The sequence below is a fragment of the Microtus ochrogaster genome, chromosome 16 (genome assembly GCF_000317375.1).
Source record: "Microtus ochrogaster isolate Prairie Vole_2 chromosome 16, MicOch1.0, whole genome shotgun sequence".
In the NCBI taxonomy this organism is placed as follows: domain Eukaryota; kingdom Metazoa; phylum Chordata; class Mammalia; order Rodentia; family Cricetidae; genus Microtus; species Microtus ochrogaster.
The window spans coordinates 27,041,338-27,065,958 of record NC_022018.1 but is presented as its reverse complement, the minus strand read 5'-3'; the positions used below and the strand labels follow the sequence as shown (position 1 = coordinate 27,065,958).

Sequence of the window (24,621 nt, the reverse complement as noted above, 5' to 3'; positions counted from 1 at the left end):
ACCTTGTCTCAAATCAAACAAAGAAAACAATGTTTGTTTCATACCTTCTGAAAGAGTATCCACTGTGAAAGCCACCTTCATAGAAACACCGAGTAAACACTAGTTTTTTATTTAATATACAGATGACAGTTTAGAATTGTCTTACAAATAACTAATAATGATCATACATGGATAATAAAAATTTGTTTATAGGCCTGGCAGTGATGGTGCATGCCTCTAATCCCAGCACTCAGGAGGCAGAGGCAGGTGGATCTCTGTGAGTTCGAGGCCAGCGTGATCTACAAGAGCTGGTTCCAGGACAGACTCCAAAGTTAAAGAGAAACCCTGTCTCGAAGGGGGAAAAAAAAGATTGTTTATGCTGGTAGACTTACAGACGTTATAAAGAACACGCCCAACTTTGACCTTCTGGCTGATGTGTTTTATTTGAGCTAACACTGGCTATTTATGAATGGGCTGACCTAGATAGGAGCAGTATTAGCACTCTCACTTGAGAGTATACTTGTGTGTCAGGCCATTCCGTGATTTAATCTACAAACTGCTCTGCGGGTTTGATATTGCCGTGCTGATTTTGTAGTTGAGAAAACTGTGCTCTGAAATGTTTGAGTGACGTGCAGCAGCAGTGAGAGAAGAGTGACTTGGCTAGGCCTATCTAACCAAATCCTGGGTCCTTGCCACTCCCCATTCTGGCAGGTCTGGGGACACAGTAATGAACAAGAAGAGTAAAAAGGGCTGATGATCAGGAGTAAGGTGGCCTCTGGGCTGATAAAGTGTCAGACCTTGAAGAAACTTATAAGCTCCTATTTAACTCCATGTTTTTAAAAACAAGACAGTGATGACCTCAGAACCTGATGACTTTAGTCTATCAGAAATAGTAAACACTTTAATCTGTCCTCAAGTCCTTTAGTATCTGTCCCCAAATCACCATTGGTTGAATTCAGTACTATAGAGAATCATAGTCTTACTTTTTGGTTCCTTCAGCAAAAGAATTTCTTCTTTCTTCCTTTCTAATTTAAAGCAGCATATTTTTAGTCTTCTCTCATTGCTTGTCATAACTAGTGAAATGAAGGCATTGCAGTAAATAAATTACAGTAAAATGGGGGGAAATGTTCCCTCCCTGTTTCTCATCACAGCCTCTTCTATGAGGCCAGAACATAAACATTCAGATGACTGTGTTTAAATTTGTAGACAGCTACTGCAGGCTGCATCCCAGGCACTGCAAGGGCTCAGACGGGAATCAGGCTTGCTGTTCACACTAGACACCCCTACTCAGCAGTAGCCAGGCCTCTGCGCTGTCTTCCCAATGGTTCAAATAGCTCATAGGCATTTTGTTAGCCTGTTTCAAAAAGGAACTCACGTAAAGAGCTCAATTGCTAAGATGGACAACAGAGGGGTTACCAGCCATCACTGAGCATCCAGAGTGCAGAGTGGTTCCATGTAGCTTTCTGTTGGGAGTGTGCTGGGGTTCTCTAACATACCTGCACAGGGGGACATCGAAGCTAGTACCTGCTAGCCTCATTTACGCAAGTTAGTGCACACAGATGGTAAGATTCTTTGCTTTTTTTTTTAATGAAAGAAATTTAACATTTAAAAAATAAATAAATAAACTTGGACAGATTAAATTGACAAAGCTGCCCATTACTTTTGTAGAAAGTCCCTGTCAAAAGATAAACTTTAAAGCTAGGACGCATGAAAGGGTTCCAAGATAGAATTTAAATTTAAACTGATTCTTTAGAGATAAGCTTTTTAAAAATCCACCTCTTTGCTTCAAGTCAGGATTTTAAAAATAAATTTCCCCTTTAAATCTCTTGAGCGATTTTCATTTTTTGCAAGGCCGCACTGCTGGTGTCCTGGAAAAATGGAGAGTTAGGGCTTTATCAGTTGGTGCCCTGAGGTATGTGGCAAAGAAGCTAAATCCTTGAAGATTAGTAAAAAAAAAAAAAATGCAGCACATGGCAATAAGGGGCTTATATGACTACTAGTGTGAGCTCAGGTGAAAGGAGTATTGCTTATACATAAAACTGGACAAATCCACTGACAATGTATTTTTAGTTAGCTACAAAGGAGTCTTATATTGCTGGACTTTACCTCTTTGGTGAATTGGGAAGCTTAGTAATCCACTGTAAATGCTCTTCTGCTCGCCCCAATTCGCAGCATTACTCCAAAGTGCTGTTCTTTTATTTTAACCCTTAAAAGCTCCTCCTGGCCCCAGGATGTGCTTTGTGCCATTAAAAGATGACATTTGTCATATTTTTAAGTGATTGAGTAGTCATTATTATCATTGGTTTGTTGTTTCCATGAAAGTTAAGGAGAGAAATTGTTTTTAATTTGTAGTTAGTATATTTGCTTTTATTTGATAAGCATTCAGATAGAATTAGCATAAAAATTCAGGGAGAAAAAAAAGTCTTATTTAGAAATTATTTTTTCTTTATAGTATTAGCATCCACGTTAGACCTTTGAGCAAAATGGTCTCACTCCTTTTTCTCTGTATTTCCAGTTTTTCAAGATAAACATGACTTAACTTTTTGACTAAAATTAAAGCATTTGAGTAGTTTATGTATAGAGCTCCATTTGTCCTAGCTGCCAGAGATAGCTCTGGTTCGTGTCAGCTTCCAAGTGTACTTAGTACTTCCCTCTTTTGCTAGCAGAGGCCATGTTGAGTATTGTGATTACGGATGAAGTTTGAGCTGAGGTAGCAAAATTGTTCATTAGTTCATTCAGTTAATGGATACCTGTTGCCTTCCAGACACATTCATACTACTTTGGATCTGACTTGTATCCTTGTTTTTCTTTGCTTACTTTTTACCTACCACTTAACTTTGTTTGGTTGTTTGTTTTTATTTTGTACTCCTGACTATCCTGACTGTAGGCCTTGAATTTGCAGAGATCCACTCTGCCTCCCTGGCTCTGGGATTAAAGGCGTGTGTCACTATGCCTGCTTCAGTTAACTTTTTTAGAGTAGTCATAAATAGCCCACCTTTTGGTTCACAGTACCTGTCAGATCATTCAAGACAGCAACAAAAAAATAGCCATTTAGTTGAATAAATGAAGGTAAACCAAAGTTATTCTCAAATTTATATAAAGTCACTGGCCTATCATAAAGAAAAAATACCATACAACTAACCCTAGCAAGGATGCAGGTATTTATCAGTTATCATAAGATACTTTAGTAAAGAAAGTAAACAGCTCCATTCAGGATGTGCATAATACCAGGACCCAAAGAGTATACAAAAGCCAAGGAACTATATTCTAGAACCAGAGGTGATTTTATGTCAGGAACCTTGGATTTACATGATTTATTTACTAATTTTGCAACCCTGAGCAAACGTTGCGTTGTTTCAGAGTGGTCGTTATTTGGGGGAGAGTCTGCCCTCCATACCTACAGTGTGGATGATGTGTGTGTGTGAGAGTGGGTGATTCCTTAAAATGCTGGACAAGTCTGTTACAGTTATCACATAGAAAAGAAACGAGCCAAACACAGTGCAGTGTATAAAAGTTTTACTAACTTCACTAGCAGACTTTCTTTTTAAAGGTGGGGGAAACAACTTTGTGTTGGTTGTGGTTATTTTTTTCTTCTTTGAGACAGAGTTTCTCTGTAGCTTTGGAGCCTGTCCTGGAACTAGCTCTTGTAGACCAGGCTGGTCTCGAACTCACAGAGATCCGCCTGGCTCTACCTCCCGAGTACTGGAATTAAAGGCATGCGCCACCACCGCCCGGCTTGTTTTTAAAATAATAGCTTTGCCAAGTGTTATTCCAGCACTTGGGACTCGGGAGGCACAGGTGAGCAGATCTCTGTGAGTTCAAGACCAAGACCAACCTAGTGTCTGTTGCAAATTCTGTGCCAGCCAAGGATACATAGTGAGACCCTGTCTCTAAAATAATGAATAAAAAATTGAAGACACAGAGGCAATAAAGAGAATAACAAGATGCAAGTTAAACACTGAAAAACACAGTTGTTAGCCAGAGGATGAAGGGAAGATAATTGTTTTCAAGATAAGAACTTAGCACATTTAAAAGTTTAATGAGTTTAATGAGAATAACTAATAGAGTCAAGAGGCTTGATGTTCTGTAAATTATGCTAAGGAAGGGAGAAGGTTCTTAAAAAGCCTAAAAGAGATGGACTTCGTTCTTGGGCACAAAGAAGTTTGTACATTTTTAGGTAATTTAAAAGATTTTAACTGCCTCAAGTATTGATATTTTTACTTTTTTGTTGATCAAAAACAATAAAGAGATCATGGCAGGGTTTTGAAAGAAATGATGGTTTAGAATTGCTGTTTTATACTCAGGCTTTAAGTCTTTCCTTCCTTCCTTCCTTCCTTCCTTCCTTCCTTCCTTCCTTCCTTCCTTCCTTCCTTCCTTCCTTCCTTCCTTCCTTCCTTCCTTCCTTGTTTCTCTGTTGCTTTGGAGCCTCTTGTAGACCATGCTGGCCTCTAACTCACAGAGATCCACCTACCTCTACTTCCCAAGTGCTGGGATTAAAGGCGTGCGCCACCACGGTTTCTTTAGCATTTACATGCCACAGTAATAGGCATTGAGAAACAACACTAAACAAAACAGACATGGTTTCAGTGGTGTTTGAAATGAGCTGGGAGTCCAAATAAACTAATAGTGTTTAAAGGTATCCATGAAGTCAAAGTTTTCTAAATGTCCCTTTCTGTCATTTAGTGCTCCAGAGGCAGGATTTGGACTGATTCTGGAAGAGTAATATAGTAACTGAGAGATGAGAGTTGATGCTATATTTAGATAAGCATTAATTCAACAGATGTTTACTGAGCATGCACTACATGCCAGGCAGTGTTCTAGAGAGTAGTCAGACAGACTTATGTGATGATAGGTTTGTAAATGGACTTTAGGTAGAGAGGTGTGTGTGTGTGTGTGTGTGTGTGTGTGTGTGTGTGTGTGTGTATGAGAAAGTAGTAGATAAGATCCATATCAAATAACTGCATGATAAAATGCATTGAATAGTACTTTATATATTCCCCTACAGCCCACCACATGTTTTCATTATTGCTTCATTCTTGGGCTTTGAATATGTAAATCAGTGTTTGTAGATAATTGTCAGGGTTAACAATGACATACAGGCTTGCAGTATTCCAAGACAAGTGAAACATCTGTCAGTGCTTGGGCCATTCCGAAATGACAAAGAACTGCCAAAAATTACCTGTCCCATCACCGGTGAAAAACTCTGATGTAGATAAGAATTTAGGACTACAGAAAGTTTGGTTGGTTGTTTATTCAAAATATTTATTATACGGTAAGATCTTAACTGTCAACCAGGTAGTAGTGGCACACGCCTTTAATACCAGCACTTGGAAAGCAGAGGTAGGCAGATCTCTGAGTTCTAAGCCAGCCTGGTCTACTGAGTGAGTTGCAGGACAGGCTCAAAAAAAAACCATAACCCAATTGTCAAGAGACCTTGCAATGTCATATTAAATTTGTATATTTTCTTTCTGACTAATAGCTCAAATGCTTTTGAAGTCCTAAACTTATTTTCAATAGTCATCATAGAAATTGTGACACATACACATATGGGTTTCAAGTCTTTTTTTTTTAATTGAGCCCAAAATAGAATTACATAGTGCTCTAAGTAAGTTACCCAGACTTCAGATATAATAAAACAAACTTACAGTGCATTTTGCATTCATCAAAGCCTATAAATGCATGTTATATAAGGAATATCTCATGGTAAGCATTTTTTGTTATGTTCTGTCTGGAAGTTATAGGGCTGGAAAGACTACTCAGTGGTTAAAAGCACTGGCTGCTCTTCCAGAGGACCCAGGTTTGGTCTTTAGCACCCACAAGGCAGCTCACAACTGTCTGTAACTGCAGTTCCAGGAGATCTGATGTCCCCTTCTGACCTCCACAGGCACCGGTACATATGTGGCACACAAACACACATGCATGCAAAATGTTCACACATATAAAATAAAAATAAATAAGTCTTTAAAAGTAAGTAAACTCTAGTGGTTACATAAATATTCCATCAGATGCTGTGATATCCCTGTGTTGTATATGTGTGTAAAACAGTACAATAAAACTAAAGAAATAACACAAACCAATAAGCCAGAAAAGACTGTCATATTAATGTGATGCAAAGTTCATAGACTACATTATGTTAGCCTTCAGTTGTTAAGAAAACATGGACTGAGCCAGGCAGTGGTAGCGTAAGCGTTTAATCCCAGCACTCTGGGTGCAGAGGTAGGCGGATCTCTGAGTTCGAAGCCAGCCTGGTCTACAGAGTTCCAGGACAGCCAAGACTGTTGCACAGAGAAACCCTGTCTCAAAAAACAAAACAAAGCAAACAAATAGACAAAACCTGGACAGGGGCTGAGACGAATGTTTTGTTGATGCAGTACAAGGATAATGACCTGGGTTTGATGCCCAGAGCACAGGTAAAAGCAGAGGACCAGTAGTGTGCACTTGTATAGTCCCAACACTGATAGGAGTCAAGGCAGAGGCACTTGGAGCCCTGAATCTCACTGGACAATCCCCATTCTAATGGATGAGTTTCCGCTTCATTGAGAGTATTGTCTTCAAAAAGCTCAAAGAATGATTGAGGAAGACACCCATTTCTACCTCTGGCCTCCACACTCACATCTACACACAACACACATACACAACCATGTCTTTTTATCTAGTATTTCAAATGTGTTTATTAGGTTTGTGGAGCGGGGAAGTAGAAGAGATAGGAAATATTTTAGGAAGAATTTTTTTTAACTAATGTACTAATTTTTGCAGATAAAAGTGGAGCCTATCATTCCACCCCCAAGTTCAGTTATCCCCAGGTTGACTCTGCGAGTTGGTGCTGGCCAAGACAAGATGTAAGTATGAGCATTGGGAATGGTGAGACCTATGTTCTCTGTGCTATCCTAATAGATTAGGACTCTGCCAGACGTCCAGGTATGAACAGAGTCTGAACCAGGAACAGCTTGCTAATTTTTATTGGTTTCTTCTTCCAGGTAAAAGCTTTTTTTCTTTGCTTGGCATACAGGGTTCTATGCTCTCCCCACACTGTTTTCTCTTTCTGAAAGGGGAATATATGGCAGTATTATTGAACAGTATCTGAGGTCCTGACTACCTGGGAAATAAGAGGTCGTTAGTGAGGGGGTGAAGTTCTGCATTTCACCCACATGAATACAGTGCCGGGCGTCTCAAGAACACAGCATCTGTCTCTGGCAGAGCCTGCAGATTCAGATGGTCTAAGAGAAAATGAGGAATGTCTGTCATTGTTGACTATTTGTTCGAATTTTAACAAATCAACTTATCAGGTAATCTTTTTTAATATAGTTTTTACATTTTATGTGTAGGCATACTTTGCCTGTATGTATGTATACCACGTATGTATGGGTACCTGCAGAGACCCATTTTTTAAGGGAATTGTTTTCTTTCGTTCATCCTTTAAGGAAGTGTTAAGACCTACAGTATTCTCATAGGCTCCTGACGCAGTATGAAATATTAGTCTCTCTAGCAAGCCATGTTGAAACACTTGATTTGAAGAGCACACTGTGTGTGGCGTTTCAATGACATTCATGAGTATAACTTATTATTTTTCCCTAGTAAATGTGAAAGTGGAGCAGTTTGTTTTGCAAACAGATATTAGAGAGAAAGCAGAAGGCTTTCAGTTTCCACTCAGATTCCGCATAAAAGCGAGAAGAAAACTTAGGAATTTATTAAGTAAGGAACAGAATGTGTACTGGGCATAGTGGTCCATATCTGTAGTTCAAGCGTATGGGAGAATGAAACATGATAGTCAAGAATTCAAAGCCAGCCTGAGCTAAATAGCAGGACCGTAGCTCAAGGAACAAAAACTAGGAATTTCGCTTTTTTATTGTAATTTTTATTTAATAATTTTATTTATTCTTTGATAATTTAATACATATATACAATGCAATTTGATAATATACAACCCAATTCCTTACACACTTTATAGAACCCACTCTCCAAGCCTCCCACCTTTATGTCCTCTGTTTTGTTTTGTTTTGTTTAAGTAACCCACAGTCCAGTTACTGCTGCTTGCACATGCATATGGGGGGGGCATCCACAGAGGCCAGAGCAACTGGCTGCCATACCCACCGCCAAAAAAAGACTCCTTCTACCACCCCACTGCAACCATCAACTGACAATAGCTCAGCTCAAGGCGAGCTGGAGTAGTGACTGGAATGCTCTGTGTAGGTGACCACACCCGCTGTGAGTTCAAAGTGCAGCAGCCTTGCCATCTCTAGGACAGAGCCTTTCACAGCATGGCTCCCCTGCTTCTTCCACAGTGCTCCGTAAGCCTTGGCTGGGAAGGATGTGTGGACTCTAATGTCTCACCTAGGGTCAGTCACTTATTCTCAGCACTCTGACCAGTTAACAGTCTCTGCACTAACTGCTGCCCACTGCACAGAGAAGCTTCTCTGACCAAGGCTGAGAGGGAATGACAACATGAAATAAAAGGAGGACATGACTACTTCTACGTATGGAGAAGATTTTTTTTTAAATATTTCTTATTTTTTATTTACTTTATTTTATGTGCACTGGTGTGAAGGTGTCAGATCCCCTGGAACTGTATCTTCAAACAGTTGTGAGCTGCCATGTGGGTGCTGGGAACTGAACCCTGGTCCTCTGAAAGAGCAGTCAGTGCTCTTAACTGCTGAGCCATCTCTCCAGCCCCCTGGAGAAGATTTTTATTGTAGACGTAAGGGAGAAATCAGGCAGGGGGCTGAATATGTCCAGTAGACCAAGGGAAAGCAAAAGAGGCCACCAGACCCAAGAGACCAGCATAGTCAAAGTGGATGAGTTATATGGGAAAGGAGGCAGAAGCCCAGCACCTGGGAGAGATTTAGGGTAGGAGAGGGGGTGGGTGAGAAGTGGGAAAGAAGCCTCTGGTAGGTGCTGGGTGCTGCTGGGAGAACTGGCTGGTGTCTGCTTTGACATGTTAATAGGCACTCCGCCATTCCTGTTGGGGTTTCTGAGACCTAAAGGAGAACTGCAGCACTAATTAATAGGTATAAATGTAAATATTTAGACGACATGTCCATTTAGTAAAACAACAGTAGAAGATCCCCCTACCTCTATCCAGGGCTCTGACTTCCCCAGTCCTGAGTTCTGTTTGTGATGTTTACAGTGCACAAGACCACTGTTCTCAGTTGATTTCATCACAAAGTGTGCGTATTTTACATATGGCCACTGTCAGTTCTAAATGTCCGTCAGTTAAATTCCTCAGGATTACGAGGAAAGGTAAGACAGAGACCAAAATGGTCTTTCAGGAAAGTATATGCTCCTCTGAAGAGCCGAGACACTGTCCAGATGGTTCTTATTTTCTACCTGTATTCTCTGAATGCTTTCCATGGTGTTCCTCTTTGTTCTGCCTGTAGAGAGCCAGATAGCAGGTGGTCCTATTGCTGACAAACAGAAAATCTTCAAAATCTATTTGAATTCCACTCTTTTTTCTTCTGGCATCTGATGTACCCACACTTTGGACTTACTCAGGAAGATCAGATGGGCCAATATTCTAGGTCAGCTGTCACACTTACCTAGCCTGCATGGCCTCTAGCTGTCTACATCTGGAAACTGTCTCATTTCTCTAAGGGAAAATGTTCTTGTTCATCATTCAGAACATACTTTTCCCAGTTTCTATTTAATTCCTATTTTCCCCATAGTTCATCAGTACCCAGTCAAACTCCCACACAGAGAAGCCTGGCCGCCTCCTGTCAGAGAATTAAGATGGCGTTTCTAGTTAGTTGGTCTCTGCCCGAAGCATCTGTTGGTGATTCTGTTGGCTGTCTATTGTTTTCACCTTTCAATAGATCATTCATATTCCTAAGAGACTGGAAGACATGAGGACTGGATCCTATTACTCTGGATCAAAATGTCCAGCTTGAGGGAAATTAGAATAGCTGGGATTCTAGACAAATTACCCTCAGAAGTACAATGTTATATAACATGTAACTTGTAGATACCTAGAAAAGAACTGCCCTGTTATATTAGCAATTAATTATTTGACCAAGGCAGGTATAGAAGTGTACTAGACAAAGAAATTAAGTATTACACATTACGTGTTAAAGTCAGAGGGAGGTGGAGACTCAAGTCCAATGGATTTCATATAAACATAAATTCAGTAAATATATTTGAGGATGCAAAGGTCTAAATTGGGGGTTAGTAAACTCCATCCTGGTAGCCATATTATTCAACCTACTACTTGCTTTTGTATGGCCTGCAAACTAAGAATTTTTCTTGTGTTTTTAAATGGCTGAAAAACTTAAAAGACTATTCTATGGGGCTGTAGTGTTGGCTCAGCAATTAAGAGCACTTGTTGTTCTTCCGGAGGCCCAGAGTTCAGTTCCCAGCACCCACATCAGGTACCTCACAGCAACATGTAGTTCCAGATCCAGGAGACCTGTGCCCATGTGCACATACTCATAAAAATGTTTAATTAGAAATTTAAAATATTTTGTGACACATGGATATTGGGTAACATTCAAATTCTACCTATCTTTTATGGTAGCAGAGTAAGGAACTACTCTGCTATATTATAGTAGTATAACCTATTCTATGGATGTAGTGACAATAAAGTAGGGAATCATATAAGTGTATGTCTAGTTATTGTCTGTATATACCTGGGGGTGAGCTAATACTCTTTTAAAGTGAAATTAATGAGCAGGCTTGGTTTCAAAAACAAGGGAGTCTGTATTCCTTGAGGGGTGGAGGTTGTTTATTGCTGAAGGACCAAGTCTTTTGAAATTATGAGAGAAAGAAAAAGCTTTACAAGGTTCAAATTATACCCTCCCGTCGGAAGATCTTTAAGACAATATTTAGTTTCTAAGTCTTAAAGAAGTTAGGTCTTCTGCTCTTGATCCCCAAAAGTGCCTTGTGGTTACAGAGGGTCCTCTGTTCTCTGTTAGTGTTCCTCGCAGCAAGACAGCAGTAATTTGTTTTCCCTTGGTTTCACATCCTTCAAAACTGTCTTCTAATGGGGTCTGTGACAAGCCAGTACCTTTTCCTGACAATGTTAAAATTCAGGACAACTTTGCAAGGATCCCAGATTCCTTGAACATGCCTACTGGTAATGGATATGCTGGGTTCCCATTAAAGCACTAACCCCGAAACTACAGTTTCAACTGTGAGTGAGGAACCCACACATTCGAGTCCGTTGCTGATGTGTCCAAGGCTAGGCTCCCAGTCAGGCTGGGCTTTCACTTTGCCCAGGAGCTGCTCAGGATCCTGGGGTTTCCCCAGCAGATGTGGTGATGAGGAATGCATGGGACTCACTGACAGCACAACTGTCCTGTGTCTGTCACCCTGACCTTACTTACCTTGCTGGCCTACTTTATTTTGAGCAATTTTAGGACAGATGTCTAACTGATGTCATTATCTTAGTCCTCTTCATAAAAAATGCAGAGCAAAGTAATGTGACAGAGTTTGTTAGGGACAGAGTCCCTTCTTAGAGAATTGTCAGAAACTGTGTGTATTGGTGCACGCCTCTAATCCCAGCACCCTAGGAGGCAGGGGCAGACGAGTTTCTCTAAACTTGATGCTAACCTTGTGTTCATAGCAAATTCAAGTCAGTCAGAGCTACAGAGTGAGACCTTGTTTCCTACCCCCAACCGAAAAAGAAAAAGCAGTTGTCAAGAAAGAAACATGACAGAATAGGGCCTGCACATTTTCTAAGTTTTAAAGGTCTGAATATTTATAAAATTCAAAATTCAGTTAAGCTTCATGGGAAAAGGTAATTTTCTATATTGTAAAGCATTAATAAAAATGTGATATGAATTTGTGCAAACTGACTGAGAATAATGATTCTTCCCTCACGTTCTGCAGATGCCCTCTCTAATGCTGTCCTGTCACAGGTGCTAGAGGGAGCATCTTGAGTCTCCCCCCTACCCCCAGATAAAATCTCACTGAGTAGCTCAGGTTGGCCTTGAACTGGAACTGTGGGCATGTGCCCCAGCTTTGAGCCTCTGCCTTTTCCATCTGCTAGTCTATACTTCTCCCATAGACAGAGGCTCATAATGAGAAAATCACCATTTCTCTCCTCTGCTCTCAAGGTGATCCTGCTTGTAGGGCTGCCTGGACAGTGATGGGCCTATCAGATTACAGTGTCTGCTCTCAATGAGAACACAGGTTCCCTCCAAGAGTTGGCAGTGGGTAGTCTCTTTGGCAGGTTTTGCCGTTTTCTGAAGTTAGTTTTGAATTATTTGGGGGCCGCTTTACCACTGGCAATTGTGTTATGCTGGCGTTTTGATTTCCAATATCAGCTGGGTTGATTGCTTAACTACAGGAAGTTTTCCCTTCTGCCCATTCATGACAGAGTTGCTGAAAATTTGCTGTAGTCTTGTTTATGTCATCCTGCATTGCTTAAACTTGGTGGAGCTTTTTAATAGTTAATAATATATTCATCAGTCCCTATATACTGTAAAAATTAGAGCTGAAGCTTATTAATCCATAAAGCAAGTTTCATATTTTAAAACATAAAATAGATCTAGATACTGTGTTTTCATTGACAAACTTTTGACAATTGAAATGAGTAATCATAAAGAAATACAAATTATAACCATTTAAGGATACTTTCAAGGAAAATAAGAATCTTTCTATTTTCAGATGTAGTCAATTTCAGTGTGCATTAACTGTAATTCTTCACTCTAGAGGGCTGGGGCAGGAGGATTACTGCAAGTTTGAGCCAGTCTTTGCTATGTAGTAAAACTCCGTCTGAAAGGTGGAGACTCTAGAAGGAGAGTGGGCTCTCACCAGAATATAGGACAAGAGCCAACAAAGGGAGCAAATGCCTTTTGTCACAATTAGAGAAAGACAGGTAAAGTTTCTGTCCCATATAAGGAAATCAAGGACCAGGGTGACCAAGCATTTTGCACAACATGGCTCTTTAGAACAAAAAACAAAAACGAAGCTGTGTGCTTTTCATTTTTGTCTTTAATTGAGGTGTCATGAATTGCCTGTCTTTTGCCCTGCTCTGGTGAAATTATTATAGAAACAGAAACATTTCCTAGATGTTTCCCATGTTTTAAACTAAATTACAGGAACAATGACAAAAAGAAACCCTAAAATTGACTACATTCAGATTTTGTAAGTGTGATTTAAATCTTACAAAAGGATGTATCTGCAACTTTAAAATGACATCTTTTAGTGCTAAGCATTGCTGCTGATCTTTCCCTGGCTGCTGAGTAACTGGCTGTGAAGGCCTCTTTCTTCTCCCTGTGGTCATCAGTTGTCTCAGAGGCAGCTCTCAGCCACCTGTCACAAACAGGTAGTTAGATGCTTTTTTAATTTGGATCCTCAGCCATTTCTATTTATTTCTGTTGAGCTCTGGTTTTTCTCTCATTTTCCCTGACCTAGAATTATGATGAACTCTACATTTAATTTTTTTCCCTTGGAACTTGTAGTTTGCTCTCCAACACCAAAGATGCAGTGTGTATATTTAAGAGAAAAACTAGTCTGCTGTCAGAACAACCAGCTTTGGGTTTGGGGAAATGTTTTTATGACCCAGTAAAACAAGTGGAAAGATTATAATCAAAGCATTTCCATCTTGCTTGTAAACAATTACAGCAGACCTTACAGGGATGCCACATTAGAAGACTGAGCAAAATTTACTGGATTCCATTCTAATGCAATTAGAGCTAATTTTGTTCCTTAAATGAATAAAAGGTCAGCCAGTAAATCTAGCTTATCTGGAGTCCAGACTTCAATAAATTGTTTTATTTAATTTGTTGTAAAAGATCTTATCCTTAATGGGTCTAGGTCTTATTAGTTCACTTAGGTTTTAAAATATTTATGACCACCTTTTGAGATATGATTTGAATGATAGTTGGAAAGTTTCTCTCCACAGCTTTATCAAGGCCCAAGATCGCTAATTGAATGAATATAGGAAGGTACTTAAGATTTGTTATCTGAAGAAAAAAGCTGATGTGAACTTCCAGAATTTAAATGTTCTTTAGCCTGTGACAGGCAGAGATAATTTAGCTGTATCATGGTAACCTTTCAACTACTATCTGATGATAATTCTCCCTAAAGATCAACTTGCTCTCAGCTCAGGTATTTATCAAACAATATATGCCTAGGGGCTGAAACATGTAGACCTCCTGTTCCATCATTTGCATTCTATATTTTCTGTCTATCCTGTGGTAGATTCAGATACTTGCATAAAGATATTGCATACATGGAACAACTTGTTTGTTAACCTTTTCCACACGTACATTGGGAGTGTATAAAGTGGATATCCACATCACTACACGGGTTCTTTTTTTTCCCTTTTGTTCTTACCATTGTGGTCTCATTTCTACATATAGAACTGACAAGCCACGTTGACCTGTCTGTTTGGATTTGTTCTGTGGGGTTCCAGAACTGCATGTCACATCCCCTCACTGCTTATCTTCCAGGTTCCAAGAAGGAGCACAGCAGCATCCGTACTGACCCATAAGGCCCACATCCTACCTTCTATCACCCCACAGCTCCTAGCTTCTCTGGGGCCTTTTTCTCTCCTGCTCTTCTGCTCTGTGCCATTCTTCCTTTCTCTCCTGTTTTTCTCCAGTCTCGCCTTCTCATGTCAAACCTTCCCCTTCACCCACTTCTCACTATCTGAGGAAAACCTGAGAACTCTTCTCCTCTGCCTTCCAGATCACGTTATTCTGTTTTAACGCATCCACCTACTGGATCCTGGTTTCTTATAGCTTATAGCTTCTGTTTTAGAGAATACTTTCCTATTCTTTCAAAGTTCCATGCATTTATACAATGTGTGTTGATCATACCCATCAGCTACTACCTCCCTCTCTCCCAGTAGTGCCCCATCTCATCTCCTACCCAGCTTCATGTCCTATTTTGACTTTTTTGGTTACCAATAATTCTCAAAATCCAGTTAACACTTCCCATATGCATATGAGTGTGTGGCGATCCACTGGGGCATATGCCACCCATCCCCATGGCTCCAAAGGAGGGTAAATTTCCCTACCTCAGCAGCCACCAGCTGTCAATAGCGCCTCCATTTTTGGTGGGCCCTTGGGACCCTCGCCCCACTTATGCTGGAATTTTGACTGTGAGTTGATGTGTGCAACAGCCACATCATGCCCCAAAGTTAACATGTCTTAGCTTTTCTCCCCATCTACAAGCTCTTACACTCTCTCCATCCCCACTTCCTCCAAGTTCCCTGAGCCTTAGATGATGGGAGGTTGATGTAGATGGTCCATCCATAATGTGGCTCTCAGTGATTTATACTTTAACCAGCTATGAGTTTCTGCATTAACCACCACCCACTACCAGAAGAATCTTTTCTAACCAACAGGAAATAGTGCAAATCTATGGATAGAAACACAAGTATTTAGAGCACAGTTTAATAGCATGACCATTTAGCTAAACAATAGTCCCGTCCTGTCCCGTCATCCAGGACCTATGACCTCCCAGGACCTATGACCTCCCAGGACCTATGACCTCCTCCCAGCTTTGGAGCACATTCACAGCAGTAGGCATGTCATCATCCTTCCTGAAGGATGTCTAATCAGACAGAATGCAGCTGGTTACACACTTATATGTCATGCACTCTTACACCAGTGGGCACGTCTTGCCAGCAGGTCAGTGTTAAAGAATGTAAAGTCTAGTGCTGAGTAAGACCATTGTTCCCTCTGTCTAGCAGCACTCCTGACACTATGTAAGCCAAGTCATCAGAGATTTCTGGTTAGTCAAGTTTGATTTCTCCATGTCCTGCAGCTGAAGTAAGTGGTATGTCTTCAGCAACAGAGTTTTAACATCTAGTTATGGTAGACAACCACGAGCTTGTGTTTAGGGTTTCTCTGTGGCTTCTTTGGCCAATGGCTGGTAGGGTGGCATCCCATGCCTGATACTGAAATTTTCATTCAATAGCTCATATCTTCTGGGAGCAGCATTGTTTACTCATTCAGAAGGATACTTTAAAAATAGTTACTTTTTTTTAGTTAGCTTATAATCTAGTGAATTTCTTCTAGGTTTCTGTATATACTATTCCCACATAAACCTTTAACCCCAAACATACTTCTCCTCTCTCTTCATGTCACCTTCTATTCTCTTTAATTGAATTCTTTTCTTAGGTTGGAAGATCATAGCCTTTTCACATAGCCTTCATTTGCAAGATTTGGATGCCTTATTACTGGGGCCATTGCAGAGAGTAGCCTAAGTCCTGATAGCATTATTCCTCTCTGCTCCTCTGGGTCCTGTTGCCCATGAAACTCTTTATTATCCCAGTTTCTCCCTACTTGTTTTGCGTCTCGTTCTCGTACCATCCCTTTTGCTTCTTCTTTCATGTACTCCTCTTTCTTTATACATCTTCCTTTCTTGCTCCTCACCCCCTACTCTATTCTTACTCACTTTTCTGTTTCAGTGAAGCAGTGATGATTATAAATCCTTTTTGTTCGTAGTATTCTACCTAGTTAATGTTGAGAAATGTTTGCCTAAATAGACCAATGCCATTGTCAAGCATATTTTAAAAAAATGAACCATGATGGTGCCCTCCACATTGGTTCTTCCTGACCCTTACATGCTGGTTGGTGATAAACCCAGAGCTTTTTCAAGCCGCTGTAGATCTTAGGAGAACTTGAAAGAAGGCTAAGACTGAGTAATAGAATTGGGACAGTGTGTTTATTTTAGACTACTGTGCTGAACAAGCAAGCTTCTTTGATCAAAATGTTTAGTTCTAAATAAAAAAAAAAGGAAATAAAAAACTTTATACTTTGGTCTTTACCTCTCTGCATTTTATATCTTTTGGATAAAATCAGTAGTCCTTCTATTTAAAAACCATTTAAACAAGTACTGCTATAGTGTGGAAGTACTTGACATAGTTTTTAAATCTTTTTTTTTTCTAATTGCAAAAATAATACATGGTCATTATTTTCTTTAAGAAGTTAACTGTGCACTCGGGAGGCAGAGGCAGGCGGATCTCTGTGAGTTCGAGACCAGGCTGGTCTACAGAACTAGTTCCAGGACAGGCTCCAAAGCCACAGAGAAACCCTGTCTCAAAAAACCAAAAAAAAAAAAACCAAAAAAAAAAAAAAAAAAAAAGAAGAAGTTAACTGTGGGCCAGTGAGATGACTCTGAGGGTAAAGGTACTTGCCATCAAGCACCCACATGGTAGAAGGAAAGAACTGACTCCTACAAGTTAACTCTGACCTCCACATGTGTGTTGATATACACACACAAATAAATGTTTTAAAAATTTAAATTAACCCGTTGGGGCTTTAAGTTGGGGCTGAAGCGCTCGCCTAGCATACAATAAATTCTAGGCTCAATCCCTAGTACCACATTAAACCAGGCATGGCAAGACACGCCTGTAATCCGGTCACTAGGAAAGTGGAGGCCAGAGGACTGGAAGGTTGTCTTTGCCTACACAGTGAGTTTGAGGCCATCTTGGAATAATCGAAACCTTGTGATGATGATGGTGGGTGGTGATGATGGCAATAAGTAGAAAAATATGCAACTTGATTGTAATGATGATGATTACATGAAATGTTATCATAATAAATAATTAGCTGTTTAAAATGCATAGTTTAGAAAGCTAAGCTCCTTACCCCCCACAAATCCCATCCTTTCTCCCAAATACCCAGCACTAACTTCAGTATCTATTTTACCAGTTTTTTTTTAATAGAATTATCATATACACTATTCTATAGCTTGCTCCCACCTCCTGGCCATAACTACATCGTGGGCATTTCATGTACTTTTATTTTAGTTCAACTATTAGAATACTGGTATTGGACATGAACCAGATTTTAAACATGGCTAGAGCATGTATTATGACCTGGCTATGAAGCACTGAATAATCTGTACCTGGACATGTGAGTTTTGTTAAAGCACAGAGGAGCAATGAGCAATGGCAGTAAGTAATGCTACCAGGTTCATTAGTTTGGAACCAAGCTGAACAGAATGAGTAAATCATAGTTCAAGTGCTAAATGTTCCTCACCACCACTACTGTTAAACGATTCAAAGCCAAATAACTAAGGCACAGCATCTTTCTGCTTTTTTATTGTTTTCGTCATTTTATTTGGTCTATTAAATACAAAGAAATTAACATCTGTCTTGTAAACTTAGGCTACTGTCAAAGAGCTTTGTAAAATAGACTTTAATTGCCCCTTCTGCTTTCTTCTGGCCTCTCTGGCATGGGCTATCCTTCTTCCACAAGCATACGTCTGTCTCCCAGTACATATGCTTTCAATGCTGCCATTGCTCAGTTTTAAAGCATTAAAAGACATAGCTCTTCTTGCTGGGCTGTGGTGGTGCACACCTTTAATCCGAGCATTCTGACAACACAGGTAGGTAGATCTCTGAGTTCAAGGCCAGCCTAGTCTACCAAGGGAGTTCCAGGACAGTCAAGGCTACAAAGAGAAACACTGTCTCAAAAAAAAAAAAAAAAGAGAGAGAGAGAGAAAAGATTTTACTTTATTTATATTATTTATATGTGTGAGGGAGGTGGATGGTGTTTGTGTCCTGAGACCAGAAGAAGATGTCAGATCCCTCAAGAGCTGAAGTTACAGGCTCTTGTGAACAATCACATGTGGGTGCTTGGAACTGAACATCTGTGCTGGAAGAGCAGCCAGTGCTCTTAATCACTGATTTATTTATATTTTTTTAAATTAAGTGTCGATGTAATGTGTATCCACATTTAGGTATGTGCACATTAGTGCAAGTGCCTTCAGAGGTCAGAGGTGTGGGATTTCCTGGAACTGGAATTACAGGTGGTTGTGAGTCACCTGGGAACCCAGCTCTGATGCCTACAAGAGCAATAAATGTTCTAGTTGCTGAGCTAGCTCTCCAACTCCGGTATTGTCTTATTGTCTCACTCTCACGTGGTGAGGTTTATAGCCTTAAACAATATTAAATCAGTCATTTCACTAGACTTTGTGAAATGCTGGATTTTATTTTAATGTGACCATCTCTTTAGTATTCATTAACTAAAACCCTTCAATAAAAATATACTTTTGTTATTTTGAAATGTAAATCATACAGGAAAGCACAGATAAATGTTGGGTGAATTCCTCCTGTTGTTGTCTTTAGAGAAAGGAGTTGGAGAGCTGATCCAGAATTACACTTAGTAATGATACTTGGATTTAGTCTATCTCTTCCCATGCCCCCTCAGCCTGTTTCCTTCTTCTTTACTTTCCTCTTTTATTATTTTCATTTTCAAATTATCTTGTGTTGTCTAATGGTAATTCTTTCATGTTGTTTGTTAGATCAATACAATCTCATCAGTGTTGAATAGCTTTTATGTATTTCCTATGTGTTATTGTCCATTTCCACAGACCTCAAATTAGCCATTCTTCCAAAGAACATTGATTCCATCAGTGGGGTAGGAATCCAACTCAGATACTAGAGGTGCCCATTGCTATTAGAATATTATAACTTCTAGGCCTTTGCAAGGGACAGAACTAGATTATAGGCATATTTGTAAATAAAAGAAAATCAGGCAAGGGTGATGGCTCAGTGGGTAGACTGCTTGCTATATAAATATTAGGGCCTGAGTCCAGATCCCCAGCACCCTTATGAAGACCGGGGCATGGTGACACAGAACTATAATCCTAGGTCTAAAGAAGTAGCACTAGGAGGATCTCTGGAGCTTGTTAACCACCAGTTCAGCCAATTTCTAGGTTCCAGGTTCAGTGGGAAACCCTGTCACGAAAAATGTCAAGAAGCAATTGTGGAAGAAGCTTAACTTCAGCCTCTTGCTTCTATAGACCCACATGAGTGAGCACACCTGAACACACCTACAGGCTTTCATACAACACACACACACACAGGATAATAAGCTTTTCAGATTTAATATTACTGTTACTTCTCTGAATTTATTCTGTGTCCTTTTTACATTAGCCATCATGAGTGCCAACCAAGTGGCACTTGTTCTGTCCTATAGGAACTCTACAAAGTACTCCGCATGTGACAATGTCACTACTACTCCTAACAAGACTACCAGATGAAGTTAAGGATTAAGTTTTTTTCCTAATTTTTAAAATATAACCAATTTACTTTAACCCACAAATAAAAACATTATCTAGCTAGATTACGGAAGGCATTCAAACACTTCCAGTGGCTGGTGAGATGGCTCAGTGGAGAAAGGCACTTGCCACCTTGAGCATAATGACCTGAGTTCTCTCCCAGGAGCCCCCATGGTGGAAAGAGAGAACCAACTCCCAAAAGTTGTCTTTTGACCTCCATCTGTGCACCATGACATACTCATACCTCCCAACGCACACATAAATACATTTTAAAGTTGAAAAATAAGAAGATTCAGATTTTCTTGATGTTTATTGGTTTTTTATTTGGGACGGTAAGATTTTATCACTGTTGAAATTTTATTTTTATTTTTTACAATATTGTACTTGTATCCAATGAACTATGGGTACACTGCAGTCACACTTACTCCCTGCCCTCATTATTCTCTCTCATGACCTTCTTCCCACTCTTGCCCGCTGTGATGGTTTGAATAAGAAGGATCTCATGACCTTCTTCCCACTCTTGCCCGCTGTGATGGTTTGAATAAGAAGGACCCACATAGGCTTATATACTTGGAAGAAGTAGAACTAGTTGAAAAGTTTAGAAGAACCGGGAAGTGTGACCTTGTTGGAGTAGGTATGGCCTTGTTAGAGGAAGTGTGTCACTGGGGGTAAACCTTGAGGTTTCAAAAGTCCATGCCAGGCCCAACCTTTCTACCTGCTTCCTAAGAATCAAGATGTAGCTCTCAGCTACTGCTTCTTTACCATATATGCCACCATGCTGTCACCATAATGATAATGGGAACTAATCCTCTGAAACCGTAAGCATGCCCCAAATTAGATGCTTTTCTTTTATGAGTTGCCTTGGTCATACCTTCTCTTTACAGCAATAAAACACTGGCTAAGACACATACCTAGTCCTGGTTCGTCCCCCTCCTATCCTCATGTCTCTCCTTCCTTTTTTCCATTCTTCCTTTTTGTTGGGTGGGTGATTTCGGCAGTTGGCAGACAGTCATACTGCTGTGTGTTCAGCCACATTGCTTCCAGAAAACAGTGTTCCATATGCCTCTCTGCCATTCAGTTCCTACAGTCCTTCTGTCCCTCTCTGCAACATCCCATCTTAGGTCAGACACAAAGCATTCACTATTCTTAGCACTGTAGCCAGTTATAAATCTTGCTATGCCATTGCCCAATGCTAAAAGAGTCTTTTCTGACCAAGACTGAAATAATAATCTGAGTATAAACATGGGTGTTTAAAAGACAATTTAAGCCGGGCAATGGTGGCGCACGCCTTTAATCCCAGCACTCGGGAGGCAGAGGCAGGCGGATCTCTGTGAGTTCGAGACCAGCCTGGTCTACAGAGCTAGTTCCAGGACAGGCTCCAAAGCCACAGAGAAACCCTGTCTCGAAAAAACCAAAAAAAAAACAAAAAACAAAACAAAAAAAAAAATAAAAGACAATTTAACTATGTCTCCATTTGCTAAAACATCAGTAGTGGTAGTCTCTGGTGTTGAGTCTTCCCAGGAGTGCCATCGATTGTTCGGGGCCAGCTCGGCACCACAGGCATGGCGGGACTGCCCCAGGAGTGTGGACTGTGTCATTCCTATTGGTTTACCTTGGTGGTCACCCAAGTGGTCTCTCAGTCCCAAGTGAGGCACCTTCCAGGGCAAATATGTAGTCCTCCAATGGAGCAGGCCTCAAGTCCAATTAGGAAGCAGTTGGTTACCCTCAGAGTATGTTGTGCTATTGTACCCATGGGCATATCTTGCCAGATGGTAAGTGATGTAGTATGGAGGATTGTGATTATTAATGACCCTATTCCACCAGCAGCCTGCATAGCATCTCCCTGCACTGTGAAACTCTTCAGCAGGAATCTTCATAGCGTGGTTTCTCTGTGTCCTGTATCCAGAGCACATGTCTTCTGCAGCAGAGTCTTTCTTGTATAGTTCCACTGGGCATCCGGGAACAGTAGCAACAGCCTGTATTGCTTTGGGGGCTTCTGAAATACCTGGCCAACAGCTGTCTTAGGGATTGCCCCACACAGTATTTTTTAACATTCTGCTATGGATGTGTGAACAAAATACCAGCCTCCTAAAGTCTCCTGATGATTATCATCATAATTGACATGCTTGGAGATTTGTTCAGTTCTGTTTATTTTCTATTCAAAGGCAGTTTTTAAAAGTTAATTTTCTCTGCCAGGTATAATGGTACCTACCTGTAGTCCCTGGGTAGCTGAGGCAAGTGGATCCTTTTGAGTTCAAGGCTAACCTAGTATACATAGCAAGTTTCAGGCCAGCTAGAGCTACAGTGAGAACCTGTCTTAAAAAGCAAGTTGAATCTAGAGATCAGTTACCTGACTCCAAAGTAAAAAAATATATTCAAGGATTTTTTTCCTTCTCCCCTTTCCTTTTATGTAGTTACTTAGAGCTTACCATTTCATTTTCATTAGCACCACTGTCGCTGTGCAAGTGTGATGAGATGTTCGTTATTCATCACTTATCTGAATGTTGGTGCCCTTCTAGGGTATTTTACAGATTTGAACATTTGACAATAGGAGTATAATCATTTGGGCCTCTCCCTTGGAAACAAGATTCTATAATGGTGATGTTTTTCTCTAATTACTTCATGCAATTTGTTTCATTTTTCAAATAGGTCATGCCTGCATTAAAAGATAAAATGTTTGCTACTTGATGTGTACTTGGGCTATGACAAGATAAAATACCCGTTTTATGAGACGATGTAAATATTCAAGAGGCAAACCACAAGCTTGAGGAATTAAATCCATTTATCGTTGTCTTATAATTATACAAATGTTAAAATTTGAGCTGTGAGGATCAAGAAGAAAAAGGAATCATGATTGATTTGAAGAATCAACATAAAACTGATTCTCCTAATTGTTTTTGGGTATTTGATCAATGTGAAATATGGAAATGACTGTCTCACTGTTTGGCATTCTAAGTACTAATACTCAAAAATAGAATTCTTCCCAAGTTTGGAATATTTACTTAAATACCTACGTTAGAAAAATGGAAAGCTTGATTTATTTATTTTCCATTTCCACACAACAAATAATCTTGGGATTTAACCATTTAAAGTAACAGCCGTTACTTCTTGTCGTCTTACGGTTTTAAACAGTTCCTTCTTAGGCCTTTAAAGCTGCTGAGCAAGACAGCATCGTCTGAAGTCCTCAGTGTCTCCAGCTCACACAGAACATGTGCTCCTTTGTCAGGCAGCTTTTGCACATGCAGACACAGCATCTGACTTCCCCAGTGAGTGGTCCCAAAGGGGGCAAGGGACGGTGTGGAGCACTTGTGGCCAGCCTTGGAGATCACCTGTAGTGACTTTCATATTATTTAAGTCTGCTTGTGTGTGAACAATAGACTGACTAGAAGTTTAGGCCAGGTATGTCTGGGGCTTTCCATAAAAGTAAAAAGGCAAAAGTAGAAAAATTAGTTATACATGTCATGCCACAAATCAATTGTGCGGTTTCACAGCAATATTGCTGTAAAATTTCAGTAATATTTTCTCATTTGTTATAAGAAGAGATTTATTTAGCAAATGTGAGAATGTTTTTCTTGTGGGTGATAGTGTGTCTAAAATCTAAAATTAAACACTTAGAAAGAAACAAATGAATTGTGATGTAAGGAACACGTTTTTCCTCAAAGTGATTTTTCTCCATTGAATAATTTCTATGTTCAGAAGGTCACATAAGATCCATAGGCATGATCACAGTGCTTTTCCCTATGGTGTCATGTCACCATTTAAAAGTGGCCATTCACTGTTCCGGTAAATAAGTAAGCCGCTGGGAGGGAACTTTTGAACTGTGAGAGCACTTCAGTAACCAGGTGTTTGGACTTCTAATTTAGATTACTGGTTTCATAGTGTTTGCACACAATAGCTGAATAATGAGGATCATTAAACCCCCTGTGCAGAACATATCCAAATTGTGTTTGCCTCTAACCTCGGAGGCTCTGAGGGCCAGGAGGCAGTGCCTGGCTCTTTATTGACTTGTCAAACTGTGAGTTTGCATTACAGCTCGTGACCCATTCTGTTTGTTTCACCGATTTTGTGGTGGGGAAACAGGTAAAGAAATCCCTCTGACAGTCCCTTCTTCTGCTCATTTGTATGAATAACACCAGTGTTTGTAGCAGTTAGGGTACTGTGACTAAATCCCCCAAAAGATGTAACGTTAGCAGCAGAGCCAGCGTGGGGCACAGCTGTGGGCAGTATTGCTTTCTCTGTGAGACGTTGGCCCTCACAGGAAACTCCAGAGGGTTACTTACTGTGCAGTTCAATAGGAGGGAAAGGGCAGCCAGAATCCAGCATCACTCTACAGTGAAATTGATAGAGTGTTTATACTTCAGCTAATCTGGGCTGAGGATGTGTATTATGTTGCACTACTACATGATTCTTCATATTGCTAAAACTAGATAATAGAAAATTTTTCCTTAAGAAAAAGAATTGCTTTTAAAATTGTATATTCAACTACCCAAGTCACATAGAACCTATAATCAAATAACTCAAACTCTCTCAGAAACTGTCCTTTGAACTACAAGAGTTGAGGAACTAGGTCACTGTAGTAATTAATGCTGCCCCAACCCCTTGGAAGTAGGGTAGTTTGTTCTATAAACCAAGTGCTCACTTTAATAACTCTCTCTCTCTCTCTCTCTCTCTCTCTCTCTCTCTCTC

The 24,621-nt window shown here is 40.1% G+C and overlaps 1 protein-coding gene across 1 annotated transcript in view; it reads left to right on the top strand.

The window, feature by feature from the left end:
• The window catches only part of Taf3 (TATA-box binding protein associated factor 3), a 152,724-nt gene that overhangs the window by 116,663 nt on the left and 11,440 nt on the right, over positions 1-24,621 (top strand). Inside the window, exon 4 of the mRNA XM_005354881.2 lies at positions 6,736-6,818. Coding sequence (XP_005354938.1) covers positions 6,736-6,818 — 83 coding nt within the window. The remainder of the gene's footprint in view (positions 1-6,735; positions 6,819-24,621) is intronic.